At 32.2% G+C, this 20,639-nt stretch overlaps 1 protein-coding gene across 3 annotated transcripts in view; it reads left to right on the forward strand.

Moving 5' to 3' along the window:
* LOC107441394 (solute carrier organic anion transporter family member 74D) overlaps positions 1-17,000 on the forward strand; it is a 43,421-nt gene extending 26,421 nt beyond the window's left edge. For all 3 annotated transcript variants that reach the window (XM_071184365.2, XM_087153557.1, XM_087153558.1), the window contains exons 5-9: positions 5,016-5,214; positions 6,854-7,001; positions 10,024-10,199; positions 12,888-12,952; positions 14,152-17,000. In XM_071184365.2, the coding sequence (XP_071040466.2) occupies positions 5,016-5,214; positions 6,854-7,001; positions 10,024-10,199; positions 12,888-12,952; positions 14,152-14,597 (1,034 nt within the window). In that variant the 3' untranslated portion in view covers positions 14,598-17,000. The remainder of the gene's footprint in view (positions 1-5,015; positions 5,215-6,853; positions 7,002-10,023; positions 10,200-12,887; positions 12,953-14,151) is intronic.
* The last annotated feature ends 3,639 nt before the right edge of the window (positions 17,001-20,639 follow it).

Below are 20,639 nucleotides of genomic sequence, written 5' to 3' on the forward strand. Positions count from 1 at the left end.
CAAGTGCATTGATGATTGTCTCAACAGGGACTTCATCAAACGCACCTTTAATGTCAATAAATACCGCAAGAGCAACTTGCCTATCTGAGATAGTTTTCTCAAGCAGGAAGGAGAGCTCATATAGAGCAGTGTCCGTTGACTTGCCTGGTAGATAAGCATGCTGTGTGGAGGACGGTGGCTTATCCATCAGCACAGTGTCTCTAAAGTAGCTGTCAATTAGCTTTTCGATAGCTTTCAACAGACAGGAAGGGAGGCTAATTGATCTGAATGATTTAGCCTCAAAGTAATTTTCCTTATCGGGTTGTGGTATGAAAATTACCCTGGTATTCCTCCAAGAATAAGGTATATACCCAAATGCTATACAGGATCGGAAAATCCTACATAGAATAGGGGCTAGTATGTTCACCCCCTGAATAAGCATTATTGGTATGATATCATCCATTCCTGGAGACTTGTAGGGCTTAAACGATTTGATAGCCAACATAACCTTTTCATAGGAGACCACCATCTTGGCGACCTCCCAGTCATACTTACTACAGTAGTTGTAGGATTGACATGAAGATGTTCATTCTCTACAGGATTGGATCCAGGAAAGCGAGCTTCAAGTAGTTCTCTAAGAGCCTCTTCCCCTGATTCACTGTATCTTCCGTTTGTAAGACGGATTGCATTTAAATTGTAATTAAAGTCTTTTGTAAGAATTTTTGCAATCTTTGCGGTGGCAGAAGTAGCGTTGATACCATCGCAGAAAGTCTGCCAAGAGCGACGTTTAGATGCTCTGATAGCTTTGTTAGAGCGTCTGATAGCTCTGATAGGCAGTTAGAGCGTTTCGGTGGGACTGCCATTCTCCAGATTTCTTTGCTCTGTTAAATAGCTTCCTACATTTCTTACGTAATTTACTAAGCTCAGAAGACCACCAAGGAACTCGCCTTGGGGAGCTAGTAGACATGAAATATGATATGAATCGAGTATGATCTGTTGCACTTGGTCAACAGTCCACTCCACATCATTTACATTATTGTACTTACCAGAGAAGCTCCCCATGCTCCTCTCCAGAACTTCTCTAAAGGAACCCCAATCAACTGTTCTGGGGTTCTTCCTTATGACCTTCAGTCCTGAGAGACCTTTAATAGAAAAAGTGATTAGTTCGTGATCTGAAGCAGTAACTGCCGCAGATACCTTCCAATCAGTAACGTAATCTATAGAAATAGAGAAGCATAAAGTAAGGTCAATGACTTCGTTGCTTGTAACAAAGGTTCATTGCCTTTATAAAGGACATACAAATTAGAAAATAAGATAGATTCCATAAGTAAATCTCCCCGCTGGTTACAATCACTGCTACCCCACACTGTGTGGTGAGCATTTGCATCACAGCCGAAGATGATTCTACAGCTTGAACTACCGTGGCCAATTAAAGCCCTAGTAATATCAGACAATGGGTCCTTCTCCTCATAGGGGAGATAAGCTGAAACTATGACAAAGTCAGAAATTGTCTCATTGTCATAAAATTTTAGCTTTACTGCAACTAAATCCCTGTTAAGAAAGTTGACAAGATTAAGGGCATTTAGATTAGACCTAGCCACTATGCAGGTCCTGGGAAGGTCACAACGGGTATCATAAAAAATATTGAAACCTTTAACGTTGAGACCCATAATTCTACCCTTGCGGATCCAGGGCTCTTGTATAAGAGCAATATCAAGTTCTCCATCATTTAAGCTTTTAGCCATAAGGCTAGAGGCAGCAATGCTATGATAGAGATCAATCTGACTAACCTTGATTGTTTGCCACAATTGGTTAGCAATATGAGTGAAACCAGAATGGCACCTACCTATCTTGGTTAACATTAGAAGATAGATCTTCCCTTAACAGCTCTATTGCTACGTCGACACCAAGCATAGAAGTTAGTGAGTCAGGTCGTAGGGTTACGTCTGACTCGGAGCTTAACCCTAGTTCTGAAAAATCAAGAGCTCCAATTGAACTTTCCTTGGAATCATGGGAATTAGCCTTCCAAGTTTCATCCTCCTGATCCATTTCCTCCTGGTCATCAGGTTCGACAGAGAGGACATCCGATGTTGTTGGAGCCTTTGCTGCCGTTTTCTTGTTAGGATCGTGGATAATCTTGAAGACACCATGATCCACACCAGTGAGTGCACAAAAGTTGGCCCTCACAACATCTTCCAAGTCATCAGGCTCCACCTCAAAGATCCATCTAGAGGTGCCCGGTCCCTCAGCACTCTGCATAACCCTCCACCTCATAAACTTCAACCCTGGGTTTAGTCTCTGACGATTCCACAAAAAGATGATCTGATCAGAGAATTGTTCTCTGGTCTTAAAGGCGAACTTCACTGGCTGGGGTAACTCCTCAGCGCATAAAACTTTAAGCATGAGGTCGTCCAAGTATCCGTCATTAAAGTGTCCTCGAATCCACTCTATCGTGTACTCATTACACTGTAATACCAACGCTCCTCTTAGAAGGTTGTTGCTGTAGATCTCATTCATTCTTCTGCCACCGGGAATGGCGTCAGTCTGCGCTAAGATCTCCTTAAGGATGTTTTTTAAATCTCTCAGAGAAAGCTTGTCCGAAGTAAAGTCCTTCCGTACAATAGCTATCTTGGTCGACTTGACAGCACAAGCAAAAGAAACTCCAGATTGGAGGCCCCCATTTGGATCCCCCTTCCTCCAGCTCGGCATCCCAACTAGGGGGAACCACTTCCCTGGATTGGGCTTTCCTCCCAGGAACAGCATCCTCTCTGAGCTTCTTTCGTTTATGGGTTGGCACATTGGGTAAGGGCGTTGCATCAGAAGACCTTGATCTCTTAGCTCCGCCACTCGCTTCAGTGGTCCTCATTTCCCTCAACTTCTTTCTCCAGCTCTTGGGGGACATTCCAGTGGCGTCAGACACACTGTCCCCCGAGTGCCTCTGGGGATCAGAGACTCCTACAGAGGAAGGGTCAGTGACTTTGAACGCCTAACCAGCTCTCGAAGTAGGCGGCAAAGCAGTGATATTAGCACTGGGCTCACCTGAGGACTTACCAAGTGCTACTGGAGACGGTAGAGAACTTTTCAAACAGGAACCTCTGCCTAATTCCTGAACGCATTCCTTGTTGACCGGCGCGACGGATGATGCCGTATCAAAAGCTTTACATGTGCTCATCATATTGTTTGCCTGCCATTTAGTTACCCAGTGAGAGGTATCCAGCGGTCACCACGTGGAATCGGCAGGCATTACCCCTCGAGTTGTCAGGTATACAGTTTCTTATAACTTTCTAAAGAATGCAATTTTACATGGCAAATACAGAATTTGAGCGAAATCAGCAGAATAGTTCCCGAGAATTTGAATTTTAAAGAAGACGTTTTTTTATAATTCGATTACTGGAGAATTATGTGACTTAGAAATAGATGACAGAGATGAGAAATCGCATCATGAAAATAGCACTAAAATTGCCGTAACATTTAAAAAATTAGAACTTGTAAAGAAAAATGTTTGAGGCTCATAAAAATTTAGCGCTGTCAGCAAATCAAATTTTAACAGATTAGCTACATTCCTGTGGACAAAAGACTGCGTGTTATTTTTCACTGCAAGTTTAACTTTTAATAATTCTCGCACAATTACCCGAATTTTTGCATTTTTTCCGTCCAATGTACCCTTTGTCCATTTTCCCACTCTATTCACAGTTTCAAGTTTAAGTCATATAGTTTTTGCTCATGAAAACAAAATATGAAATAGAATGCGAGAAACAGTAGCGTCGTTTACGATTTTAAGATATAGAAGGAGAAAATTATTTCAATTTTAGAGTATACAATACAACTTGAACTTCACAATTTATTCAAATGTATTTCCAAAAGCATAATATACAATTTACGTTATTTTAAGTTCATAATTTTAAAGTGACATAAAATTTTCGAGGTGCATCAACCCCATAAGAGCAATGATACGTGATGGCGCGATTCTTTCTTTACGGCCCACGATATCACATATAAAACGAGCCGTTCTAATTTCTAGCGGCCCAAGATCACACGGCCGAGATCTCAATTAAGTCTTCTCGTATAAAATCTCGTATTAGTTACGCATAGCGCGTATAAACTCGGAACATGCAGAAGAGCTTTTTCTCTCCTCCCGGTCGGTCCTGAAGGGGTTAAAAGAAAGAAAAAAAATCACTTTTTAAGCCTTTACTCTATTTGTCTTAAAAGAATATTGGTTCAGATATGTAATTTCTCGTCTTTTAAAAATTGCGTAAAGAATTACAATGTCTGAATCTACTGCATAGGTATAAATTGAAATAACTGCCAGACATTCCTTTAAAATCTATCTATTCACGCTGACAATCCATTTATTCGAATCCTCCGGAAATATTGTTTCTCCATTACCTTTCCCTCGCTGTCAGAATTTCATTTCCCTCTTTCAAATGTAATAGTTCTGTCTATTAAGGAAGTCATTCACTTGAAGATTAAATTTATGTCATTGAGTATTCCAATCACTTCAAATGGAGTTTAATCTTAATAAAAATAAGAAAAAATATCTTAAGAATTTCTAGTTATTTCCACTTTAAAATTTTTAAAAGGAAGTTCTGATCGCCGTAGAGGATGTCAAAAAGCTATCCAAAATTTTTTTTTTGCCTTTAATGTGATGTTTTGAATTTTTGATTTTATAAGAGTAGCACTTTATACTTTGTTATTTGTATTGTTTTTACTAATGAGTGATCCTACTGAATGTCTAAATGAATAACTCTTGGGAGGGAGTTTAAATAAACATGGATGGCAATACCGGATTGTTGTGAACGAAATGTCACCCCCTCCCACTTTTTTTTCTTCTTATTCACCAATACCAAATTGACTTTAAGAGACAAAACTAAGGGATTGGCGATGTTTGATTCATCCTTGTCAGTCGCTGCTTTGCTTGCAAATCTTATGAGCCAACACTAAAAATACATACTTTATGGAACACTTTAGAACTTTGAAACTTTTAAGTCATTTGTAAACTTTTCTCTGTTAACGGCATGTCATTTTAACTATTACAGGACCCATAAGCATCGTAGGAATGATGTTTGGTATTCTCATTGGTGGTGGCTTGGTGAGAAGATTTAAACCTCGTCCACGAATTCTTACAGGAGGATTGCTTTTTGCCGAATCCTTTGGTCTCTTGGCTCTTCTGATATCAATGCAAATAAACTGCCAACCCGTACAGACAGATCAAGAAAGCTCATTCACGAGTACGCTGTGAGTAAAAATGATAAGTTTAATGTAGACGGCAATTTAGAGCCGGCATGAAATGAACCTCAGCGTTTGGATAGAGCTTAAATTCACTCATTTCTTGATAAAAACTTGCAATTATTTGTTGCAATCTAAAGTTTTATGAATAGAAAAAGTATTTAATAGTTTAACTGTTCTTTAGCCAAAATACTGCTGTGTCTTGATATGCTGCATGGCAAAAGCAGTAAATCGTTTAAGATACTTCCAGAGCTAACAACGATGGAGGAAATCTACTTGTTGTTGACGTATGCCTGTTTAAGCAGAGGGATAAGATTATTCTTGTTTTCCATTGGCCTATCTATGGCCAAGAATTCGACTTTTGCTACATCGATGCATCACACCCATTTACAGGACGGACCCATTCATACATCCATTTCTTCATCCACAGATCGTAATTTCGACCTGAATCAGAGAACGATCGTTCTCCAATTCAATACCCCCAGAGGTATTGATTTTTTATGGAAACATGGAGGACTTTGCGATTCGACAGATTTAACGTGCATCAGTCACCATACACCATATTGTAACTGTCTTCGGCCGTCGGGTGTTCGAACCCTTGAAGTCTCGGACATAGGTGGACCCACGCCCTACCGATAAGTCTATCCCGGCCTGGTAGATCTACTTTCGCAGAAGAAATTATAATCGGCACTTTTTTACAAGTGTCTGTTTATTTTAACAAGCAGTAAATAATTGTTAATAAAAGCTTCAGATGAATAGTCTTATTCAATGGACTCTAAAAAAGAACACCCTAAATAACTTTGGATCTAAGGACCAAATTTTCACGTACTGAGATTTAATATTAATAGTTCGAAAGCTAAACCTTAAGTATTCTAATTAATTAGCGTAGACGATATTTGAAGTTACGAAATCAGACACAAAAATGTACTTTCTCTGAATTCTTTTATTTCAGCGAATCAGGATTTTCGATCCTCAAAATATGGGAGTGCTCGCCATCTGAAAAATTGGGTCCCAATCGTTTGGTGAAGAAAGGCGTTGGACCCTTTAATCTTAATTTCACGTTTGTGCATTTTGCTATATGTCTAGAATTTTTGAAGCAAATCAAAAACATTCTCTCGCATTTATGAAATTCGTTTTCCAAAGATTCACTCCAAATAAGTAAATAAATAATATTTTTATTTATATTTTAGTTAAAAAAAAACATTCGATTTTTTTAACTGTAGCAAGTACAGTTTTTGACATTACTTTAAGGTAAACAAATTAAAATGACAAAATGCATGATATGTACGAATTCGATTAAATAGTTTCGGAATTATTTATTTTCAAAAAGTCGTATATTTAAAAATTCATTTTCTCGAGAACCTTTCGACACATTTTGTGTTTAGTTTTTTTAGTTTGTGTACTGAATTATAGCGAAAGCAAAGTTTGAACTCATGTATTCACATATTAGGATTTTCAAGTCGTGTTTTTTTTTTAAAATGGAAGTATCGTTTATTAGAACAATTAAAATACGCCCAATGGTTCAAGCTGATATTTTTCTCCTTATTTCACTAATTTTATAGCTTTAAATAAACATTTGGTTCGCAAGTTGGTTTTTACAAGCTTAATTTACTATGCTTAATACTAATTGATTTCTCTACTGTTTCAGAATGAATTTAGAAAATGACTGCAACCGTGACTGCTTATGCACTACTAAATCTTATACACCCATTTGTGGTCCAGACAAAAAGACCACTTATTTTTCACCCTGCTATGCCGGATGCAACAGTTACAATAACACCGAAGATGATAAAGAGGTAAATATATTGCAGCAACACTCTTACAATCATGCCGACAAACATGCTAGTAATAAACAGAGCGAACTGAAACTGAAAAAAAAAATATGTTTGTTCAAGATTTTATGCGAATAAATCAACGTTGAGGGAATATAAGCAATTCATAGGGAAAAAATGCTGCGAAAATCAAAGTTAAATAAAAGTTTTTAAGGAAGATTTAAATCTGTATCAATGGGTATCAACTAGGACTGGGCTATAAATCGATATATCGCGACATATCGATTTAACGCCTATATCGGCAAACCGATACAGCAACTTTCATTCCAAGCGATGCATCAGAAATCTGATTTAAGCCGTCGAGTGAAGAAGACGATATAACGATATAGCGATATAGCGATACACGCAAGGACTTTCTCTTACGTTCCGATGCCAACTCGCGCTGTGGAAGACGATCATTGTTTCGTTTTGTTGAGACGGCCTTGACTGATGAGCGGTAGAATCAGAATCACTTTTGAGACCTTATATCGTTATATCACATGTTCGTTTTCGCACCTTCGCGATTTGAAATCGTTTCTTGTAGATTATTTTCAATGGGATTAACTTCGTGATCGCCGTCGTAACCTTGTTCTGAACGCAATCTATTATTGAAAAGAATTTTTAAAGAAAAGTTTCTTCATTAATTAGGAAAGTTTCTTATTTATTTTCTGACAAAACTTTTTTATATTTTTAAATGTGAAAATTATCGGAAATCTAATTTAAGGCACCCATAAGGAATTAAATTACAAAGTAAATAAATTTGTTAGGTTATTTTTTTACTTTCTTTTAATTTATTAAAAACCTTTCGGATAAAACTTCTAATAATTTAATGGGCTTCTATTACTGATTTTAAATTTATAAATCTTGAGTTGTTTTTATTTTTAGAAATAAAGTTAAAACAAAACTTATTTTTTGGACATAAGTCAATAAACTTTATTTGTTCAAAAGAATTTGAAAAGTTTGCGAATTTTATTCATTTCTTTTTTTTTTTTTTTTATCAATTACTACTTCGTTTTATTAGAGAGTAAAATCATTATTTTTTTTAAATTTTCGTTTTATATTATTAGTTAATTAGCTAAATATATTACCGAATATCACAATTCTTTTGTTTTTATTTTTAAGAATTTAATTAAGAAACTTTGCCTTACTTTGTTTTTCGTTCATAATTCGGTCATTATTTAATTTAATTTAATTATTTACACGAAATAATAATAAAAATAGTGTTTAAGAAGCATTTTTTTCTAAAATTTATTTAGCTCTTTGTTTTAAGCATACAAATAATTTTTTAACGAACTTATTTTTTAAATTTTGTTTCTATGCTGTTAGGTAAATATATTGATAAATTTCACTTTTATTTATTTTTTTATTTTTAAACTAAGAAATCTTTTGTTATTTGCGTGATCATTTTTAGAAAATATAACAAAACTTGTGTTTACTTCTTCATTCAGAATTTGAACATTACGATCGAACTTAATAATTCTGTAATTATTTACGCATAATAGTACAAGCAAATATTGATTTGTTAAAAAAAGTTTCTTTTTTAAAAAAAAAAAAAATATTTTTAACACTTTGTTTTAAGTGTATAATGAATTTCTTAACAAACTTTTTTTTTTAATTTTTTAAATTTTCTTTCAATAATTTCAGCTAGATATCTTTATAAAATTCCCTTTTTATTTTTAAACTGAGAAATCTTTCAGAGAACGAAAATTTTAAGAAATTATTACAAATCTTATGTTTACGTTTTAGTTTAAAATTCGAACATTTTTAATTTTAAACTTCGGCTTTTAGTCAATCTAACTTTTATTTTAATTAAAATATGTTTTGAAATTTTAAAATCAGCTTTTGTTTAATAACAATATTTTTTTTCATTAAGGGTGTTTTAAGGGTTAGCTTAAATTAAGACTGCTTATACCTTATAAACGATAAAGAAGTGCAAATATTTCATTCTGTATCTACACACATTTTTTTCAATAAATATTTTAAGTAAGATTTGTACATCTTAGTCAATTTATTTAATATCTTTCTTTAGCAAAACATATATATTTTCAAATTTATAAATTGATTTAAATCAATATGCGTATGAAGTCTTGATAGAAATCTGACTTTCTGTGCCTTAAAGTAAATGAAATTCAAAAATACTATATCGCGATACATCGCTATATCGCGATGCAAAACTGACGATATATCACGATATATAATTTCTAATATCGCCCAGTCCTAGTATCAACTATGCATTTTTATTCTTCCAATAGTTCTTTTAATAGAACTACACGAAACCGGTAAGTGGCGAAAGTTTATAAACCATCTCATTGAAATAAGGGAATTGCGGGGGAATAATCGATCTAAGTACGGACTCTCTAATTATGCTCGAAAAATGCATTGGCAATGTGCGTTATAGTAATGTGCAGCACTATATCACCGTTTCTGTTAAAATTGCTACAGCTATTTTAGATAATATTATGCATAGATCTTATAAATTATTTGGTAACTAAGTTTTTATTTCTATAAAAATACAAAATTCAAAATAAATATTTAGCGTTCAACTAATTATTCAACACTGCTTATTACAATCTCTTATACAACCTATCAAAATTAAACTTAAGTGTTGCCAATAGATAGAGAAATATCCGAATGCATGGTGCCACATATGATTGATATTATATATATATATATATATATATATATATATATATATATATATATATATATATATATATATATATATATATATATATATATATATATATATATATATATATATATATATATACTAATTAATATTATATTATTTACATAATAAAATGTTTCTCAATATTGTATAACTATGTGTTGTAAAGTACTTACCTGGAAACAATGCTAAGAAACAGTTTGTTTTCAAAATTTCGCCTTTTGAAAGAATGTAGCCAACATTTTATCGCCCGAAACTCTTTGTATCTATTTGTTTTTACCATGCCTACGCTTTGACTATGAACTCTTATGGTGAATAAAAAGTAACATCGTTTTACAGATATTTTCAGATTGCAAATGTGTGCACAACAGTGAGGGAGAAGTGAATGCTGGAGAGGCATTAAAGGGTTACTGTAATTTTGAATGCCAGTGGCTTGTTCTCTACATTGCTGTCATCTGTGTGGGTAGGTTTATGTCTTCTACAACGGGAGTTGCGAGTGCTTTAGTCTTTTTAAGGTGAGTCAAACTCTTAATAATCATGTTTTTAAGACAAATTCAAAATACACATTGTTTTTTATACCAGATTCAAATATTGTAAGCTAAATTAAGATCTTAATGAAATATGAGCATAACCACCACAGCACAAAAAAAGAAAAGAAAAAAACAGGAATTATTAAAAACCAATCTAGTTCTTTGTTGAAGTAGCTGTATTCCGTTCAATTAAGGTAATAGGCTTTGGGAGAGCATTAAATTCAAAATAATATTTAACAATGCGTGCTTAAGTGTAATATATCACTTTTCTAACTTTAAAAAAAGAAAATTTTCTCTTCAATCCTTTTATTTTATGTTCATCTAATAATAAACTAATGCTGACAATTATTAAAATAATGTACAATGTTAGAAAAACCGGGTCACTCAGAATAACTTTTGATCTAATGATCGGATCTTCACGTTCTAGGGCGCGATCGTAATGATTTAAAGAGGGATTAATGATTAAGATTTACTTTCTGCACATTTCGCTGTATCCCAGAAAAATTTTCAACTGAATTGAAACATTTTTACACACAAGTATAAAATTCATTTATCCAAACATAATTCCTAACAACAAATAATTTGTAATGAATATTTATTATTTTTTATTATTTAATTTAATATTAGTCTAGAACATTTTTAATTGCTAAGTATGCAATTTTTTTACATCATTTTACAAAATATAAATTTCTATGGAATTATGCAAAATTTGAGTGAAATCGCTCTCATAGTATCTGAGAAATAAAATTTCAAAAATGCTTTATTTTAAAAATTCGAACTTCCATTTCGCTATTTAAAATTATATTCTTTAAAATTATGTAAAACATTGCATACCTTGCTATTCAAAATGTTTTCGACTAATATTTAATGAAACAATAAGTATTTATCAAAAGTTATTTTTTGCATGGAGATATATCTTTGGATAAATGAATTTTACAATTGCGTGGAAAAAGTTTTCAATTCAATTAGAAAAATTTCGAGATATAGTGAAATACACAGAAAGTAAAGTTAACATTAAGGGGTCTCTCTCCTGACCAAACAATTTGGACTATATATAGCCCAGATTGCGGCTAGCTACACCCTATATTTTAGAGGTCAGAAATCCGAATCCGTCGATCAAAAGGTACGTTTCATCAGAAGAAGTACGTTTTTGTGTCTGATTTAGTAACTTTAAATATCGTCTGCAATTATTAATTAACATATTTGTGGTCCTCCATAGAGACATTAAGATTGAGTCCTAGAACGGGAGGATACGATCATTAGATCCAAAGTTATTCAGGGGGGTCCGTTTTTTGTCGCACTGTACACAAATTTAGCAAGGCACAGTGGGCCAGCATCCAAGGTTTCGTGGCCAAAATTAATGTTTCGATAAAATTTGTTTCAAAATTTGGGGGGGTTTTAATTAGGGTTTTTTATGTGCCGGTAAATTGAATTCATAGTTGAAATTTTGAAATACACTAAAAATACCCACACAAAAAACAAAATAGCGGTTGAAATATGGCGAGCAAAAATAAAAAAATAATATAGTACGTTCAAATAATTAAATATAGCAATGAAAATATAATAATCTTCGTAATTTTATATTAAAAATAAAAAGCAAATTATATTTCCGAAGCAATATGACAAAATAACGCGAATTAATTACAAAATAACGCGAAAACAAGAAGAAGAAAAAACATAACTTTTGTTTTTCGGCACATTTATTTATTATTATTTTTTTTTAGATATTGCTCTTTAGGGCGGCAATTCCCCCAGTAACACAAACTCCCACTTTTACACGCAGGGAGGGGGGGGGTTGCGGAGCAAGCTTCAATCTCAAGCTTCCTCCCTGTGAGAGTGAATAATTCTTAGGAAAAATTTCGGCAATGCCTCTTAACTTTAAAAACCATCAATATCGGAAATATCGGTCAAAGTAAATAATGAGGATTTTTTTAAAATCATATTTTTTAAAAAAAGGTGTTTCTCAGTAATCGCCAGATGTTATAATAATAATTTAATCTATCGTAAACCGGCTCTCTCTTGCTCGGAAGCAAGATTATAAAACAACCAAGCAAGCAGAAGTAGTCCTTTCAAGACTGCTGCAAAGCAGCAGCAATTTCAAGAAGCCTCTCTATGGGAAATGAACAGTACAATTTTATATCTTTTCAAGTTTTAAAAAAAAAAGAAGGAGGGAAAAAAACGGGAAATGCGTCACATTTCATCACTGATGTTTTTTTTAATTGTTTTTTTTATTATTCTTATTTTAAGGTGAAGATTCATTGCCCGATAATCCTTACGCTGTTTTTTTATTTTTTAAGTTAAAAGATTATTGTTTGTATTACATTACATTTACTTTTGCTTAGCATTTTGTACAATAGTGCTTTTTAATGGTTAAAAACCATTGTTCATCATTCCTTACAGACTATACTAAAGGTCATCATTGCCAAGTTCGGGAGAAAAAACAAACAAACATTTCTGTCATATTATCTTGGAGTTAAAGGAGGAGACAACGTTAAAATAAAATGCATCGAGTTTAGACGTTAGGTTTAAGGAAACAAATGCTCAAAAAACAATTGTTTTAAATTTTCTAAACTCTATATTCTGTATTTTTAGTTTAAAATTTTTTTTTTGTTGACCATTTGCGTTTGCAGATTAATTGATTTGTATCAAATGATAAAGCGAATTCTATTGCAGATGTGTTGATCCAGCAGACAAAAGTGCAGCTTTGGGGGCATTATCAGGAGTATATTCCATATTAGGTAGGTAACTAACAAATCATTTACTAGTTTAAAAAAATAGTTTTATAAAATTATCAGTTTCACTTTGTTTGTTTAGCAAAACTAGAGAGAAGGTTTTTATAGCATTTTACAGTGAGAAAAATAACAAATTGAGCACCGTGAATAATTTTTGATCTAGTGATCGAATTTTCTCGAACAAACACTCAATCCGTTCGAGGGTCTAACAAAAATTCGCAGTAGACGATAGAGTAAAGTGTAGATGATATTTTAAATTACGAAATCAGGAATGAAAACGTACTTTCTCTGCATAAACACACCTGTATTTCGACGTATAAAACAAACTCAATAAACTTTTATTAAATATTGGTGAATACACAATTCTTCTTCGTTTGAAAAATACTATATAATATTTATTTGTTAAACACGTAGTCTTGATAGCTAGAAAATATGTATATGCATATGCACAAAAAAAAGATACAGATTAGTTTTGTTAAAGTTTAACAGTAAGAGAAGTTCACATTTGTAATAACTTACTTTAATTAAAAAGTGCCTTTATTCAAATGAAAAGTGAGTAAACTCCATGAGGCCCTCTTTTTTTAATTGCTTGAACACAATTATTTGCTCTTAGACTGGTTTCTTTGTTTACGAGATTACAGAATATGTAAAACAGAGTTATAAAGAAAAATAGTTTCATTTATTATCCAAAATTTTACAAACCGCATCAAATGAACTAAAAGCAACTTTATATATAGATTTTGTTCTCATTAAATGGTGGTAAATGCGATTTAAATATTTACTTTGAATGCTTAGCTTTACAGCTACGTCAAAACTCAAAAAAACATATTCAACTAGAAGCATTTCCGAACCCTCATTTTTTTTTTAAATAAGACTATTCTCATTGCGTCGTTTACTAGTGATTCAAAGCTAGCACCAATCAGATTTATAAATGATTTTGCACTTTCGAACAAGATTAGTAAAATCGGTCAGAGTGCAGAAATTTTTTTTCCATAACCGAGCAGAAATTTTGATCTTACTTCGTAAAAATATAATAAAATTGTAAAAAAGACAAATTTATTTGAAATTTTTTCAAATATTTTTTATAATTTTTTTTACTACTGCAAACCACATATTTCGGGAGAAGGACATTCCCCCCCAATTACAGCACTTCCCTCAGTAAGGAGATTAAATTATTTGAGATCTCATAACTTCTTTTCTTACAGCCTTCATTCCTTATCCAATCTTGTTTGGAGCCCTCTCTGATTCTTGCTGTCTTGTGTGGGAGCACAGTTGTGGAAAAACTGGCAATTGCTGGATCTACGACATCGAAAAATTCCGGTACATGCTGCATGGTGTCAGCGCTATCTTCATCTTCCTTGGAAGCTGTACAGACATTGTTGTCTGGTATCTCAGTCCTCGACTCAAGAACATATACAGCGATGAAGAGACACACAATGGAGATCACCTTGAGGAAGTGAATGGTGTACTCCCAGATGTCTCACCTTTAGAATTGAATGGGATAAGCAATGAATTGTTCGACTCCTGTGATAAGATGGCAATGGACCAAAATGAGCTAACTAAGAATGTAGCAGTAAACGACTTTGGTGAGGAATCTATTAAACAAAATGACAGGGAAACTATTGATACACAAGAAATTTCAAGATGCTGAGATGAATCAATTTCATTAGAACTCTTGTCATCATCTATTTTGTAGGTTCTTTAACTTTCAGAATGACCAACATCTATGCTAGATGAGTATTCGCTAATACACCTGGTTTATCCACATTTTTTCATATGTTGATATATTCCACTTATTGATTCCACTTTTCTTATAGGTTGCCTTCAACTGAGGCTACTTTTGTCCTTGTGGGGTTAATTTTAAAAAAAAATCTGAGTTTTAGATCCGATTTAAGGGACAATTTTAGGATCGATGTTTAGGACTGATTTTGAAAAAAATTTCTGATTTTTCATCGAACAAATGAAGCGAGATGAATGGGTATTTTGGAACTTAAAAAGTTTTTTTTTTTCCTATTTGAGGGTATTTTAGTCGTTTTGGGAAATTAAAAAATTTTGCCTTTGGCTATACCGGAGTTGTTGTCAACCACTGTTTTGATGAGTAAATTGCTTACCTTAAAACTTTCCATTGCCGAAAAATCCAGTTGCGCGAAAGAAATATGGTAAGTGTCGAAATATTACCTTAATTAACTTTTTAACGAAGTGCAATATTTTTTTCCTTAATTTATTTTTCTGACGATACATTTTAAAGTTTACGAAAACATAAATGCGCACCTTAAAAATATTGCACTGTTTACTTCCTTATACTTTGTTAATTTATTAAAATTTAATTTGGACGTTGAAGGACTGTTCCTTATTAGTTTATTAACAAATATGTGAGTAAAGGACGAAAAATTGTCTTAATTTAGTCCCGGTTGAAGGTATTGTTTTGCGAACAACTAGCAACGAAAATTTCCGTTCTTGTTTCAAAATAGGTTAAATAATATCGTTTGCAAAAATAGATAAAATAATAGATTAAATAATATAGGTTAAATCACTCGTTGAATTGATTTATAACGATTTATTTAGTTTAATATTCTAATATTTATATAAGAAAACATAAAATCAATTATTTTAAAAGTCCCCCCCCCCTCATTTGCTTCTATAAACTCTCCATTGATGTTTTCAATGCATACTTCAGGAGCTTACGATTTATTTTATTATATTTATTCTATTCTCCTCATCTTGTTTCTTTCCTTAGTGGCTTTTATTACGGGGTAAATACGGTTCAACGAGTCCAAGATGCCTTGATGACGTTTACCTTCTTATCTTTTGTATCATAATTTCATACTTTTTGCATGGAGCATAGCTTATAACCCCGTTTAATTTTATTATCCGAAATACGTAATGTTACAAGCTCTTTAACAATACTTCGGGTGCAGTATTACTGCATTTGGCTCATACATCAAAAGTTGAATGCTTGAAGAATAGATTTCGAAGAATCGGATGTTGATTTTCAAACCCATGAATGTTATTTCTATGTATGGTTTTAAAAAAAATAATCATTTTACTTTATAAACCCGGAATTAACTTTTAATTTAATGATCAGATTCTAATGTGCTAAAATAAACTCTTATGAGTTCAAGCGGTAGATCTTAAATATTTCAAATAATTCATAGTGATGGTAATTATGATTACAATACTAAACAAAGCTCATTGGCCCATGCGTCAGCTCAAGGCCTCCTGTACCTATTGCAGTTACTTTCACCTTAGGCTCTAAGGTGAAAGAGTAAAGTTCCAGTTAGGTGATCAACCGAACATAGAATCCCCAATGTTAAGTCCTTCACCATTGCTCGGTATTCATTTCATCGTCTCACTGAAGGGATGAATCTTGCTCCGAGGATAGAACCTCGAACCCGTGGTTAGGAAATTATTCGATTTATTTCATCCACCAATACGTGTAGCATTGAAAACCATTTTATGCATCTTACTCTGAAACAAAATGATTATGAAATACTGGTAGTTGGTGTAGCAGCCATTTTGTTCATTGTAATATAAAAACATATTTACAAAGTATATAAGGAGCACATTTACACCGAAAAAGAATTGTACTTTTTCTGGTTAACAAATGGAAAATCGTGCAAATTTTCCCACTTATTAAATAATTAATTCTTATTGATAATTTTGTTGCTTCAATTTACTTTTTAAAACATGTTTCATTGATTTTTCAACCAAATTTTAGATTTCGAAGAGGTCAGTATTTTTCAAAGTTTTTCAAAATCTTATTAAAAATTTTTTTTTTCAATATGAAAGTTTAAAATTTGGTAACTATGTTCAAAAGAAAGCATTTCTATGAAACAAGGAATATTTAAAAACAGTAATGAGTTACTTTATAAGGAAATTGTGTTTATATAATTCTTTTGTGGGTAAACTAAGAAGAAGTGGAATATCTTTCCCTCGTATGGAGGAGACCCTTAGAAGATATATTTGTTTGCATCATATGTATATACACTTGGAAAACGCTATACAATTGTATTGTGCAATGTTTAGATAATCATTATTAAAATACGTTTGTGTATATTCCACTTTTTATTTCCGTGTTATAATTATTTTTATATTTAGAAACCATCTCATAAGTCATTAAAAATAAAAAGTATTTACATTCACGGTATTCACGAATTGTAGTCAACTAAGTGCTTGTTTAGTCTACAATTTCTTTTCAGAAATTAGAAATCTTGAATGAGGCTCAACCCTCCCCCCCAAAGCTGTCTAAAAACTCAATAATGAGTTTGAAATCTGAGCGATTATTAGTTGGAGAATTTTCAATGGTTAAACTCTAAGTAAACAAATAACAGTGGCGTTTAGATCTACAGCCCACTGAAATGCAACAGCAAATTTTCGAACGAAGTGCAATTTCGAAAAAAACTTCAGTTAAAATTGAAAGATAGGTAATAGTGGAATAAAATAAGAAGAATAATTGCCTTTCCGTAGGCAGTAGATCGGCCCGCATCGTATTTTTATAACAAATTTAACAAGTGATAATATTGTTTCGCAGTACTCCTCATGAATTTTTTCTATATCCCTTAGTAATTTAAGGTTCCTAAATCTTATTTTTTTTTTCAGCAGAACAAAGTTTACTGTAAAATTGAAAACCATAAACAATGGTGGCAGTGACTATTACGATTTTTAATTCGGAGTGACCTAAGCCAAGATATTTGTTTCTTTTTACTCAATAAAATACACAATTTAAATAAATTTTTATAATAAATATATTTATGAAAATATGACCTGTCATTCATATTTTCTGATAAGTGCAATATCAGTCTAACGTAGTGACGTTCATTTTCTCTCGTTTTATTTAACCTATCATAATTGAATGTCTTTATTCTTTACTAGCTGAAATTCCGTTCAACAAACAGGGTAAAAAAAAGGATATAATCAATAAATCAGCTCTAAATAACACCTAAATCATCCACAATACTGGAAGACATATGCCAACACAATGAATAAAGCTTAAATAATTCGATTTTCATTTATTATGATTTGTAGCCCCTTAATGTGACTTTATGAAATTAGATAAATCAAAACACGTTTTTAGTTGTTCCTAGCATCAAAATTAATTGCATTCATTTAACAAAGCAAACTCATGATAATTTATCAAACGATTTTCTTCTTTAGAGGGACCACATAAATTCATTTTTACATATTTCGTAGAAGTAATAGGATGCATATTTAATCTGTACCAAATATGAGTAATCTCTGTATTTGCACTAGTATATTTACTATCTATGAAAACTGCACCAATCCATAAGACGAATAATGCCAATTGGGTACTTGTAACTCCAGAAGAATGCGATCACTGATACATAAACGAGTGATCTATGACCTCAGCGCAAGCTGATCGTTTTATAATTTTTATATTTTACAACCGTCGTTGTATAGCCAACCCACCTTTAGGTTTACGACTACTAATGTCAAACTCCGTAGCTTTGTAATTTTAAACCAAATCCAGAATTTAAGGGAACTCCTAAATCAGTACCTCCAGGGTCATGATTTGTTATGGAAACATGGTGGACCTTGTGACTCGATAGATTTAAAGTGCATCAGTCACCATTTGAAACCACGGAGTTACATAACAAATCTCCCTTAGAACAACAAATCTCCTTTAAACTTTACCGATGGATTTGATTTCATGTCTTCCAAAGATCAAATAATTATGAAAAATAACATAATTGTATATAATTTTTAAAATTGCATCCCAGCTAGTTCAAATCTCAACATTCAATTCATTTTGAGCTTCTCTCCCACGCAATGAACGATAGGGATTTATTACCCTGCTTTAGCTTAACCATCCCTGTCAATACACCTGAGATCAATTGGAATTGGCTACTGTACCAAGCGTCTCAAGTCAAAATTGTAAGGTTCAGCTAACTTGACTTTAATGAACAGTACTGCAATAAATAACTTAATGAAAAATCGTTGGTGAGCTTTTCCTTCCCGTGACAGGTAAAAATGCGTGTTAAAAGAAATGGAAGTGGCTCAAAGTTCGCTTTTAAGGATATGGAATAGAGCGAAAATGCGCCTCTTCAATGTTCAATCCAAATTTAGCTACTAAACGAGAGGATTGTGTTGGATGGCTATATTAAATATGAAACTTTTCAGGCGATATCTTTAGAAAGCCAGATTTTTTTAAAAAAAAACTTTATCTTTCGAATTCTTTCAGCATTTATTAAAAGTATTAAAAATTTTAGAACCCGTGGAATCTAATGATATGCCCATTTTCTTAAACACGCATTTCAAGAACTAGAAAAAAAATCTCACCGGCGAAATAAAAATAAAATATGCATTGACGATTGTTTTTAAAAAAGTAAAATGCTTCAATTTTAAAATAGAAAAAGGGAGTAACATTTTAATAAAATCTAGCAAGTTTCCGAGTTATCTTAAAATAATGTACTTTAAAAAGAACATTAACTACAATAAATCATATACAAAGCGTGAGAAAGCAAAGAAAAAAAATTAGAATTGAGTTTCTTTAAGTAATAAAATCAAATTTTGCATAATAATATACTAAAAGATACTTTCGATACTCAAATGCTTCTTTAAAACATTCTTTTAAGACTGTGTTTTAATAAGCCAATAGAAATTTATTGGCATCTCTCCAATACTCTTTCCCTTAATCATATTGATCGCGTTGCTGGGATAAAAATTATGTAGCCCTGATAAATTGCTAAATTATGAAAATCATTGAAGTTCAGCGAAAACACTTGAGGTTTCACTTTTGAAGTCTTAAAAGAATTTAAACATCTGCTCCCCACACGATTCTTACCCTATTTAACTCAAGATTATAATTTTATTATTAATATTTTTAATAATGGGTTTACTTTTATTTAAAAGTGCATTTATTCAACGAAATCTACTTTTGAATAAAAACTAGGATTAAGTATAATAAAAAGGGGACAGAGAAAAACGTTTTTTTATTTTATTTTTAATTTAATAAACTCCGGAGAACAACTTGAAAAATAATAACATTTGTTTGAAAATTGAAAAAGGCATAAAAAGGTAAACAAAGAAAATTATAGAAACGTATCCATCCATTTATTTTTCATACTGTTTCTTGTCTTTTTTTCATGCTTCTACTTTTGAAACAGAGAGATTAAATAAAGTTTTTAAAAAAAATCACTAAGGTTTTGATTATCATTGCATAGTTTTTAAGACAATGTTGAGTTGTAGAATTTTTTTAATTCGTCATTTTTTTCTTACGCTTTTTCTGTAATAGACCTTAATGAAATATTTAAAATTGGGGTGAAATAAAGTGGCACAATAGTTCTGGAATGATTGTTGCAAATTTCAAGCATGTAAATTGAAAATCGTAAAACGTTTAGCTGAAAATACTTTCCATATATATTTTAAATTTCAAACTCCTTCTATAATATCACAGAAACGATTCATAGATAGAATCTTTAAAGTATGCTTGAGACCGATTCATGATATTATCGGTCCCAATTCGGTTCCTTCTTGATTTAGTCCCGTTACTAATTCGATTCGTCTTTATCCTTTCTTTAATTGCAGTGGATATGTTTCAATGGTCTTAAATATAATTTTTTTTTGTTCATAAGTTTATTAAATTATTATTTTTAGTGACATAAATTTAGGAATTTTCAATGGTTATTAAGTATTTAAAACTTATCAATTATGGATTAAGAAGGAGAATTTATGC

Source organism: Parasteatoda tepidariorum, chromosome 10 (genome assembly GCF_982258835.1).
Source record: "Parasteatoda tepidariorum strain Cologne lab strain chromosome 10, Ptep-v5.0, whole genome shotgun sequence".
In the NCBI taxonomy this organism is placed as follows: domain Eukaryota; kingdom Metazoa; phylum Arthropoda; class Arachnida; order Araneae; family Theridiidae; genus Parasteatoda; species Parasteatoda tepidariorum.